The sequence below is a fragment of the Danio rerio genome, chromosome 21, assembly GCF_052040795.2.
Source record: "Danio rerio strain M-AB ecotype USA chromosome 21, GRCz13ab, whole genome shotgun sequence".
In the NCBI taxonomy this organism is placed as follows: domain Eukaryota; kingdom Metazoa; phylum Chordata; class Actinopteri; order Cypriniformes; family Danionidae; genus Danio; species Danio rerio.
Window position 1 is genome coordinate 18328210 of NC_141041.1, and position 12780 is coordinate 18340989.

General features: G+C 36.1%; 1 protein-coding gene across 7 annotated transcripts in view; it reads left to right on the top strand.

The window, feature by feature from the left end:
* The window catches only part of atp2a2b (ATPase sarcoplasmic/endoplasmic reticulum Ca2+ transporting 2b), a 53941-nt gene continuing 41161 nt past the window's right edge, over nt 1-12780 (top strand). For 2 of the 7 annotated variants that reach the window (XM_087300153.1, XM_087300149.1), the window contains exons 1-4: nt 1-577; nt 1016-1033; nt 1131-1213; nt 7803-7907. Coding sequence is in view for 3 of the 7 variants with exons in the window: in XM_087300149.1 (XP_087156275.1) it covers nt 460-577; nt 1016-1033; nt 1131-1213; nt 7803-7907 (324 nt within the window). In the remaining 4 variants the exon portion in view is untranslated. Of the gene's footprint in view, nt 592-1015; nt 1034-1107; nt 1214-7802; nt 7908-12780 lie in introns of all 7 variants that reach the window. The other 5 variants (XM_087300155.1, XM_087300152.1, XM_087300151.1 and 2 more) reach the window with 4 other exon arrangements.

The following is a 12780-nucleotide window of genomic DNA, read 5'->3' on the forward strand; positions in this document are numbered from 1 at the left end:
GGAGACACGCGATTGGTGCTGATGGTGCTTGAGCTGCGAACACCGGCAGAGTGCTGCGCTTCACGGGAATGAGCCCAGGACACATCCGAAAGACTATTTAAAGGCCTCGTTTTAATTATCTAGCACATCACAAGGACACTAGGGACTATTATAAGGGATCAAAAAAACTTAGAGATCAAGAACAAGCGGCGACTTTACGATGTCCGTTGTGTAATTTGCGTTTTCAAGTGTAATTTTGACCGGGTTAGGAACTTTTCTTCTTATTAATCGCCCGAACTGAGAAGTTACGTTAGAACAACATCGCGTACTGTTTCTCTGAAGTCACTACGGTTGTTTTTGGATCAAGTTTTTTTCTTCTCGTGGGTCCGAAGGTCTTGAAAGTCAGGACTGAAGGATTTGAAGAAGCCCATTTGTGGGGGTTGCGAGTCCGTTCCTAATCAGCGTGTCCGTCCGTCCACGATGGAGAACGCACATACGAAAACCGTGGAGGAAGTTTACAGCTTTTTTGCGGTCAACGAGAGCACGGGGCTCGGCCTGGAGCAAGTGAAGCGGCAGCGGGAGAAATGGGGACCGAACGGTGAGTGAGCAAACGTGGCCCGGCTAATGCTAACAGAGGAGGCTGAGATTGGCCCTTCATTTTAAAGGAAATGGATTTGGCTGATTTCGCAATGTTCGGCGTGTATAAAAGCGTGGTTAGGCCCGTAAAAGCGCGGGCGCACATGCGACGATGTTCATTTCATCAGCCGGCATGTGTCCGAAATGAAGTCGCGTGACGTCACTGTTGCTCGCCACAAGCAAATCATGTTTTTTACACATTTGTCAAAAAACGAGTGTTGTGAATGTAAACAACATTGTTTTGTTTTTTGTCAGTAACGTTAAATCATCAATTGTTTTTTAACCCTGTAAGGTGTAAACTATTTTTACAGTACATTAACTTTTAGAATCATGTCTGACCAGTAACTTATGTTTGTTTTCTTTTCTTCCTCCATGATGTGAATCTTCGGCTGTCCCACAGAATTGCCTGCTGAAGAGGGTAATAACCTTTGTCATGTATTTTCCCTGCACGCCGCCTTTTATTCATTTCACGCCTTGCTATTTATTATCAAGTATTAACATGCTTTTGTCCTCAGGAAAATCACTTTGGGAGTTGGTGGTGGAGCAATTTGAGGATCTTTTAGTGAGGATTCTTCTCTTGGCAGCTTGCATATCTTTTGTAAGTATCTCAATACAAAATTAATGTGACTAAAGTACCTATTAGGCTTCGCTTATGATCGTTTCCTGTGGTTTTATATTGTAAACTTATGCTAAACCATTTAAGGTGCCGATTTTAAAGGATAGTTCACCCCAAAAAAGTTCTGTCTTGATTTACCAAACTCGCCACCTATTTTAATCTGGTTTCTAGGATTCATAATTCCATATTTTTCCCCTTGTAATAATACATTTCCCTGTAATGTTTTTTTTGTGGTATCTTCAAGATGTATTTTATGTTCAACAGGAAAAACAAACCCATACAGGTTTAGAACCACTTAAGGGGCTTACTAAACATTAAACTGTAATTAATATTAAGTACTATATATTTTTGAAGAGTATGGATAAGTAATTTGAATCCTTTTTTTCTAAGTAAAAAGAAACTAAAGCTATTCCATTAAGCTATGTCACTAAGCAAAATGGCAGTGTCATTCATATGTGTATTACATGTTCTGTCTAATGCACAAGTACTTAACATATAAAACAATAGAGCTGTGCAGCAAAATCGACAGAGAAATCTATTCTGAATAATTCAATAGCATTTTTACTTTTTAAATCAATAATGAGCTTAGTTTTTAAACCGCTAAGTAGAACTACAGGACCAAATGCATTTCTTTACAAAGAGACACTGCCATCTACTGGCCTGTAGGGATGTAACGATTTAAGCCTGGTTTATACTTCTGCGTCAAGTGACCGGCGTAACCCATGGCACATGCAATGCGCGTAGCTGTGCATTTATACTTCTGCACGCTGTCTCTGTTGGTCTGCATTAACACTTCTGAAATGCTAGTTGGCAGTGAGGTGTTAATGTTCCTCTGTGTCGAGTTTCTTCTCTGCTGCTTTGCTTTTCCTGAACAATTCTTGGATGTACAAGTGGCTCAAACTCGCTCATTTTGAGGCAGGAACTGGCGGACGTGCAACAATTTTAACTATGAGGTAAACACAAAACAAAACTTTCCATCAGGAGCTCCTTTACGGGACTCCACACTTGTAAACAATCGCTCCATTGGGCTCGCGCCATTCGCGTGGCTCTCGGTCCCGCCCAGACTCGTCAGCGCTATCAAGCCGACCAATCACAGAGCTTGTGATACGGGTCGTTGCGACATGTAGTTACAATTTTTGAGAGGTGCACGTCAGCGACGCCAACGGCGATGGGCTATGCGTCAGTGCCGTAGCATACGCCGGTGTTTGATGCAGAAGTATAAATCAGCCTTCACTGTGAGTCAGCTTAAAACCGATTCAAATGTGTTAGTGTTTCCTCTAGGATTTTTACCAGCTGTGGCAGCAGAGCTTTTACACAGATCTACCAACTACCTTTGGTGTTATTTCAATGACAAATGTCGTGAGCGCAGTATTACAAGATGAAATTGCATGTATATAATAGGAACATGCAAATCTTATTGCGCCGATTTACTCTGTTCGCACGCCAACTCAAATAAACGCTGCTCAAGTGTATTTATATAACGAGTAACATTTATTAGATTTGCGAGGAATATTTATTAATGTCTTCAATAGACCTACAGAGAGGCATTAATGGGTCCTAAAGTAAAGTGAAATGGCTCTAAACTCCAGCAAGATTAAACTATTGTATGCAGAGCCATAGACCTTTATCTATAAAATATAATCATGGAAACCGTTCATCTTAACTGAAAGCTATGCCATGTTTGCTGGTCTCGCACATCTCGCAACCCAGTCAGTCAGCATGTCACCCTAAAGGGTTAAACATATAACGCACAGCACTGCTACAATTACAGTAAAGTTTGCGCTGTTATAATTACCTTACCTTTTGATATGTTTTGGTTTGATTATTAAAAAAAAAAACAGTGATTGAATGTTTTGATTGAGAAGCAGTAACGTTAATGTAGCCGTGGCGGGATGAATTTTGGTGTGGTGCCCTGCCATGGAAGAATGAATGTAGGTGAAACCATGTATGGCTATTCAAACGTAGAAATGTTGAATGAATCCCGATACATGTTTTGAACAGAGGGGGCGCTGTGTTTATATCCGCAAACTCGCTTTACCTGCACATCAGCGGCGAGCAAGAAGTGGAGCAGCAGACTAAAATGACAGCAGTGAGGTGCACAAGACAAAACAGAAACTGTGCAAATATTGCAAACAGTCACAGTTTTAGTTTGTAATAAAGAGCCTTCTTTTATTTGTATTGTTCATTTTTAATTTGGAATTTGTTTTAAATTTGTAATTCAGCTGCACAGTCAAAGTTTTAGTTTATCAAAGAGACTTCTGTAGTTTGTAGTATTCACTTTTTATTTGGATTTTGTTTTAAAATTCTAATTTATTTAGTTATTGCAGAAAAGATTTAATTTTGTAAAACAAATGTGGAGCATTTGAGAGAAGGCTCTTGTTCACCCTAAATTTGTCTCAAATAATTTTGTTTAAATCATGAGATTAGTTTCGTGAATCGCATTGCATCATGAGTCAGGTTAATCGTTACATCCCTACATGCCTACCTTCCTTTTTAGAGCATTTTTCATTCTTTTTGTAACACCATGTAAATGAACCATTTTAACATTTTTGTCAGCAGTATGCAGAACTCAGTCAAAACAAGGGAAAACATTTGTTGTTAGATTTACATTGTTGTAAACATAAGTTGTAAGCTGTTGATATTGTATTATAGCAAATAAGTAATGTTGACGTGCAAACAGAAAATCTGCCATTGTCAGTGATTACTGTTTTTTATAATAAGCGCTACCTAAATTTAGTATTTTGATCAAAATCATTTTCTCTTTTATTGCTAGTAACTAGTAACAATGTTCTGTTTGTCATTTAATTAATCTCTTCATTATATAATGAAGAATTATTATGGCCTCTTAGTGTAGCAGTTTAGATTTTATGTTTTCTCCTTGCCTCATTAAGAATTTTAGTGATAAATGTTAATGTCTGCAGTGTTAACGAGAATATGCATCACGCTGAAAGGCATCTGAGCGCTTTATGAATGCTCTGCGTGATATTTTGATCAGCTTTCAAAATGCTGTCATCAGCCTACATGGTGATGATGTACTGTGGTTCACTCAGTGGTTCATTTACGCTGTCTGGTCTGGATAATGTTTCACCGCTGGTATGGGAGGCATGGTGCAAGTCCAAAAGGGCTTAGAGGGCTCTCACTGAGGACATGGTGTAAAATACCTTGCTTTCGAGCTTGAGTTACTGTGTTAAACCGACTATATCCACTTCTATTGTTTGAGTGTGCTGAAAAAATCACTGTTGATGTATAAACATTGAGGATTAATATTATTTACAGCATTTCTGTTGACATGACAAATACAAGACGTTTCTCAAACGTTTTCACTTCTCTTATTGGCTGCTCGTTCCTCATCTTGCCATCAGGCGTCCGGTGTTGTGACAATACACAAGTGTTACTGGGAAAGTTGTTCAATCCCTCAATGATTATTTAAGTTCTGTTTAGGGTCCTATTTACTACATGTATGTTTAAACAGGGTCCAAATGGGTGATATGTGTGTAATGCTTGCCCTTACTAACCTCTCATAGAGATGCATTAACTTGCTACTCTTCTCACCTTTGTTACTTCCACAAGGCAAGTGTGTTATTCAATCAGTGCAGTGTTTCCCATTAGGGCTAAATGCAGCAACTGGAATTTACAACCACAGCTCTTTCCACAAGGACCTTTTATTAGCGAAGTCAGTTCAATAATTTTGAGTGGCGTCTGATTTAATAGACTAAACTTCGGACGAGATAAAGCCATTGTGCTTAGCATCCACTTGGGTAGGGAAGGTAATTTTTTTTAAAAGAAGAAATTATATTTTGTGTCCATAGTTTGAATTATTAGAAGTACAATTGTAAGACTTGATTCAAAACCTGACAAATTCTGAAAAATATTTCTTACTCTGGCTGGAATTATATGTTCACTAAACAGAGAAATACTTTTATACCATTTCAAATAAAAAAATACAACTTTTTGTTGTAAAAATATTAATTTTAATGTGTTAAATGTGTATATATTATTAATGTGACAAACATGAAAGGGATAACCTAAAATAGCTTTCAATACCATAGCCTTACTCTCACTCTTGTTCTTTTGAACACAAAAGAAGATAATTTGGTCTAGCCTAGTGGTGAAGTGCACTGACATATAGCACCATGGTGCTCACAATGACCCGAGTTCGATTCCTGGCTCCAGGGCCTATGCTGATCCTTTCCATCTCTCTGCGTCCAATGCTTTCCTGTCTGTCCTCCACTGTCCTATCTCAGTAAAGGTGAAAAAACCCTTAAAATAATTATAAAGATAAGATATTTTGAAGAATGCTGGTTGCTTTGATCCATCGACTGCCATAATAAGGGAACAATAATTACTATAGAAGTCAATAGGTGCCAGCAACCATCATTTATCAAAATATTTATGTTCAAAAGAAGAATGAACTCAAATTGGTTTTGAACAAGTGAAGTTTGAGAAAATGATAAATTTTCATTTGTGGGTAAACTATCCTTTTAATTTAAAAAGGTTTCAATTCACATGATCCTACAGAATTCATTCTGATGTTTCTATCTGTCTTGCACAGACTGAAATTTTCGTTGAAAAAAAAAAGTGTTTTTGAATTTGGTGATGAATGGGAAGTTCAAATGAAGAGCTTTTATTTTTTATCACCAATTTAGTTTAATTCAGTCAATTTGCTTTTGGAAAAAGTTTTAATTGGTCCACAAAAAGTCCCAAAACATTTGATGTTTGTTTTATAATTTTTGCTACAGAGTTTAATTAAAAACCAGACCATTATAGATATAAAAATATAAATTAAAGCTATAATAAATTTGACCAAATATTAAATATTTAAAACCTTTTATATGAAGAATAAAGCTACAGTAAATAAAACAAAATATTAAATCTTAGCTATACAAACAAGCATAAAAAACACACAAGTGTTTCTAAAAAAGTGCCTGGTCAATTAAGTCGAAAGAATGCATCTTACAGGTGGTTCGTCAAGCCTACTCGCATGCATGGAGCACACTTAGAACAAATGTTGTGTATAGGGTGTTATCAGACACTTGTCTGTGATTTTATTCTAGCTGATCAGAGAGCAGTTTGTCTCTGTAAAGTATGTAGACTCTTTATCATCAGATTGATGACACCCAGATGAGGTCAAAGACTTAATCCAATTGTTCAAGCTTGATCCTGGAGGGCCGATGTCCTGCATAGACTCCCCAAACTTCCTGCCCTAATGATAATTCTCTCTTTATATAGCCATATGCCTATTACATATCAAAACACTGTGATATGACCGCGCTCGGATTGTATCGCTTTTTCACTGCAATCGATCTGCTCCAGAGTTCGTTTCAATCGAGCCGAGACCACCTCATTCAAGCGATCGCAGAGCAATTGATTTGGAGCGGATCCTAGTGCGATTGCTGGTTTCACATATGCCAAATGAACCACCCTAACTGGGCAAACGAGACGGGTTCCGAAACAAAAGTGTAGGTGTGAAAGCACCCTTAAACACACTTACCTAGAAGTTTCTAGCATGCATAAAAAGAGCTTGATTAGCTGGTTCAGGTGTGTCTAATTGGGGTTGGAGCCAAACTCTGCAGCACATCGGCCCTTCAGGACAGAGTTATTCAACTCAATTACTTCAATTCTTGTTTATTTCTATAGCTCTTTTACAATGTAGATTGTGTCAATGCAGCTTAACATAGACGTTCTAGTAAATTCAAAATGTGCCAGTCCAGATTTTAGAGTTAAATTGAAATCCAAACACTGAAGAGCAAACCCATTGATGCGCAGCTTCACAAGTGCCAACCATGAAAGCCAGTGGCACCCCTGATTTAATCGAACAGAACTCAAGCCTGGGCTGGACTCCACCATGACAGAAACAAAAAACTTAGTAAGCAGGACATTACAGAAACAAAATATTCCAGAAATTGCAAAGGGAATGCAGAGCTTTTTGCCTTACTAAAGTATGTGGGATTGTGTTAAAATACTCACTTTGGCACTTTCTTATTAGGCACTTACTGTACATCAGCAGTCACTAATACAATTTATTCTTCAATGTTATATTTTGGCACATAACACGTTGTGCACAAATGTTCTCAAGCTGAAGGGTGAGACCTCTTGTGTGGCCCAGGTACACTTAAGCCCATATGGCTAGATTGATGGAAGCAGGATTGTCTTATTTGGGTCATATTACGTAAAGGATTCAGCGTTCACTGGGTCTTGTCTGAATCGTGTCAGCATGCTTGTTAATTCACATAGCTGACTCGTTAAGTACTTTGTCTTGGTTGTGCCACCTAGAAATGGTATGCGTTAAATGTAGTCATGCTTGCGGAGTTGCTGACGACAGTCTGTTTTGACACCTGGCACACAGCCACAACTTCTGCCAACTCTCAGAATATAAAGACATGCTCAGTATCTAAGAGCCATAATCATGACACACAATAGCATTTCTATAGTGTCTTCCCTGGAAATCTACAAAATGTTTTTAGTCACTTAATAATAATAATGAGTATTCGACCAACTTCCTGAAAGCTGTGAATGAAGTACATGAAATGAAGGAATTTCATCTTAACTAAAGCATTTCTGTTTTTCACAGGTACTGGCCTGGTTTGAAGAGGGAGAGGAGACAATTACAGCTTTTGTGGAGCCTTTTGTAATATTGCTAATTCTCATAGCCAACGCTATTGTAGGTGTCTGGCAGGTAAGTTGGAACTTTTTTTTAAACTATGCATTTGTGTTGTATTTAATTGCTCAAAATGCAGTTCTAATACATTTACAATAAAGTTGTGATAGCAAAAAGTTCGTTAATATACAAAAAATAAAAAGATTATCGGCAATATAAAAGAAAAAGTGGTTTTCAGTTCAACAAAAAATTAAAAGCTGATATTGAACGAACATTCTAACTGCAATATTGTAAAAACATTGGAATTTCCAAAGAACACAGAACACATTTCCAAGCCCATTGCTCATTTTTAATGGGGAAAAAGGTTTTTTGTAGCTTTTATTTGATTGGTGATTCCACTATTAATTTATAAAAACCTTTATTTTTTTCTCTATTGCACATCCATCATCAGTATTGATATTTGATATTTAAATTAGTGCTTGTATCTTCAGTTAAACTATTATGAGTCTTCTAAGTACAGAATGTACAATTAACAAACAAACTAATCACTAAATATGGTTTTTGCATATTGATGTGCTCTACCAAATGAATTTGAACCATCTATGGAGCTGTGCTTTCTGTATATTGTAATAGTGAAACATGCAACCACTGGGAAAATTATTTCATGCTCCTTAATTTCAGTTAAACCGAGGCAGTGATCTGTCTTTTTTTAGAGGTTTAAATGCTTTAGGCCAACAATCAGTTCCAATTTTTGAGTCTGACTAATGGCTCGTTTCCACTGACTGGTACAGTACGGTACGGTTCGGGTCGGTACGGGTCACCTTTATCAGGCTTGCATTTCCACTAGCAAGGGTACCCTTTTGGTGGGCGTGGTGTATGACAAAGTTTCAGTCGACGTAATTTTCGCTCGAGAAAATGTCTACAATAAAGCTGCACAGGTCACCTTTCGAAAGGGTCCCGAAAAAGTGGTACGGTGTGGTTCAGTACGCCTTTTGACAGTGGAAACGGCCATAAAAGCGTACCAAACCGTACCGTATCGTACCACTCAGTGGAAACGGGCCATAACTATCTGAATAATGTAATTGGGGTCACTTTAAATCAGCTTTTAGACAGCTGTTTTTTATTTTAATTTATTTTTAATATAAATAATTATTTTTCATGAAATGTACAATTGATAAATTAACTATAAAGTTACATTAAAGTTACATTATTCTAAATACATGTCCGTTTAAATCCAATGAGAAAAATTTACAAGTATAGGAGTAGAGTTTACAAGATGTTTATTAAAAGAAATGTTTCTTAAGAACCAAATCTGTGTCTGTTTAGCTGTGCTATCACATAAATAAATGACATTTTCATATTTTTTTTATGATTCAACTTTTTAGTTTTCTTCAATAATTTAAGATTACAATCAGTTTAAACATTTTTATATCCTTTTTACATCCACTTTCCCCTCCCCAACAGCAGCAGTTTCAGTAATTAGATGTTGTTATCATAAATCCAGTAAATGCAGATAAATAATTTAAACTTAATAAATAAAAAACACACATACACACAATAATAATAGGAAAAATAAAAAATAAAAAACAATGCAATAGTAATAATAATATGTAAATAAATCAAATAACATAATTACAGTTTTACTGTGTGTCTCACCACAATGACCTTATTCATCGTCCAAAAATGTCAAATAACTTCCCAGTCTTCTATGATAAACATCAAATTTATCAATTAATTCTTAATTGTATTGTATTTGTTTATCAAACCGGTGCAGTCTTTGTAAAAGCGGTGTAATAGGGACTGTCATAATGATCTTTAAAGTTCTACATGTACAATTTGCAATAGCTGTTCTTTGCTGTTAGAGCTTATGTCAAACACAGACTTTGTTCACTTTTAGTAGACTTTTAGATTATGAATGTCATTTTTTCTATGAAGTGTAGTTAGCCTTTTTATGAAAATGAAAACATGTGGCCGTTTTTTCCCTGCCCTTTTCTAAAGATAGTTCTGCTGTCCCAGTGGAATCCAGCGTAGAGCCAAGACCCTATTTTCTCCAGCACCTCTCAGCGGCCCTGAAACTCATGTCCCAGATTTCTCTCTATCATTTTATTTTAGTCACCATTCATTACCCAGACTGCCCTGAGAATCCTCAGCCTTGTCCCCTCCTAGTAGTTTTCTGCTGCTTCTTCAAATGGTCTGCTTAAAGCGAGCAGCAGCGCAGTGTTGAGTGCCTTGGGCTATAGTTTTGCAAATAATATTGATGTATATAAAAGAGAATTTCTTTCTGTAAAGGGCATATGGAAGTCTAAAAAATAGACTTTAGATCTACCTGTTTGGTGTGTCTGAGAACATCTGTTTGATGTGCTTTCTTATTTTAGTAGACCCATGCGATAGAATAATTAATTTAGTTTTTCTTTTATGAAATTCTAAAAAAAAATACAACACGTTATTAATGCATTGTTTTTTTTTTTTTTGTTTTAAACAACGTTTACATAAGATTTAAAATGTGTTAATTACATTAACTCAGCAAGTATACATTATTTGACCAAAATTACAGTAAAGATTTTTAATTTGGCAGATTTTTAATTTGGCAAACTAAATAAAATAAACTAATAATAGCAATAATAATTTTAAATAAATCCTGGAATGTATTGTGCTTTCCACAGACTATTAAACATCACAAATGTTTTCCTATTGATAAGAAATTCTTAAGGCTCATCAGCTTTTCAGAATGGTTTTTGACAGACTATATAACATTGAATGGTGGTATAATGATGAAAAAAATCAGCTCAACAATTATTCTAGGAATAGTATTTTAAAATATCGCTGTCTGGATTTTTCTATCTATTATATATAGTCTTGGTGAGCATAAAAAAGCTAAAGGAAGTCTACCAAGTCTTACCAACTTACTAACCAAACATTTTATAGTGCTAGTGTATGATCTTAAACAAAAGCTAATTCATTCGTAAGTGTGTTTAGAGATAACTTAACCTAACTCTTTTTAACCTAATTGTTAATGCAGAGCAACACAAACAGCACGCAAAACTACAAATGCACGACTATGCGCAAGGCAGGCACCATGGGTCACACCAATCACTCAATGCAGAAGTATAAGTTAGCCTTTACATGTAACCGACAAGTGTTCCTTTAAAAAAGCATTATGAGCTATGAGGAATCATTTAAAGACAGACTTCTAGCACATAGGTCTTAAACTCGACTCCTGGAGGGCCACAGTTCTACATTGTTTTGCTCCAACCCTATTTAAACACAGCTGTTCCAACTAATCAAGGTGTTCAAGACTACTTTGACTATTAAGCAGGTGTGAGCTGGAGCTGGTTGGAGCTAAACTGTGGAGATTTGTGGCCCTCCAGGAATTGAGTTTGAGATAGGGATGCTCATTTCAGGTAATTTTGCTAACCGACAACCGCCGCTCGTTAATCGATTATTAACGGTTAACTGGTCAGATTATTATTAAATTATTATTCAATTTTGTTTTTAAGCAAATTGACGTGTCTGTTTTGTGTCTGACACATTAAATATTGCATTTAAAAATACTGATTTATTTTAACATGCAAGCATATTAATAACAGAACATAACAACAGAGCATCTTCACGCACATGCAGTGTTTCCAATGGCATAGAAAAACAGAACAAAATAAATAAAATGAATAAAATAAATAGGCCTGCCCTAAATTATTCTCACTTAAGTAATTCATTTAGAGAACAAAACGAAAACACTGACTGATTCTTTTTAAGAACGGGCATAGGCTGTTTTTTCCATTCATATGTTTTTTTTCTTCTCTCAAATAAAAATAGCAGACTTCCTCAAATCGCTCGCTCCACGGAAAATATGCATTTATTTAATGCCCCGCTGTTATTATATCACAAAACCTTTTTACATTTTGAATAGAAATCATTATTTTAAAGATTAAGTCTTGATATTTCCTCTCTTACTAGCGGTTCATGTGCGCGCTGCGTGATGAAAAGACAATGACAACGCGTGCATATGTTGACTTTTCGTAAAGTTTTGTTGTTTAAATATGATGTTGCATTAATTTGCATACATGCTTTATAAGCTGTAAAAAGAAAGCTAAAGCCTATTTGTTGTTTATGACGCAGATCCAGGAGGCTATCAGCATAATCTTCTTCTATTTTGCTATTTTGCTAAATATGTCTGTTGGCAAGCGTGGTTGTACGTTATCATCCCGTGAGTTAACAAATATTTCTGATCACAGCAAACGTGATTTTCCATTCCATAATATTCCAAACGTGAGGCGCACCTCGCTCCTTTTGACGAGGAAAAAAAGGTGCAGTCCTCTCTTTTTTTATATTTCACTATGAAAAGACTGAATCAGCTGGGTATTGATTGTGCAAGAGTGTTTCTGTCTATGTTGTTACAATTGTCATATTTAATAATATTGTGATATTCAAGATTTGTAAATTCATACAGCTCTGGATGACTTGAACAGTGAGCACTAGTCACTCCTACGTCTTTAAAAGTTCTCTGTAGTTGTCTTGACAACACAAACTGCTGCTCTGGGATGAGTCGCGTGAAAAACAATTGCAGCTTTTAGTAAACTATTAAAAAGATGCCCCTCAACGCAAAAAGTGCATTCAATCGACCCTTTAGGCAGCCAAACTAAAAATATATAAAATAATGTTTTTAATTGTTTAACTGATACCATTAATCGGTTACAAACGCACCTTTTCGGTTAACAGTTAATTGCTTATTTTGAGCATCCCTAGTTTGAGACCATTGTTCTAGCACATACTGGAGGATAGAGGTACAAATACATGTAGCATTAACTTATCAGTGTACACACCCATCTAAAAGATCTTTTTTATTTTTTTTAAATACAAAGGTTCAAAGGTGACAAGAAAGATGCTTATAGAAAGATTTCCATTTCAAACAAATGCTGTTTAAACGTACTGTACATCAAACTCTTGGAGGAAT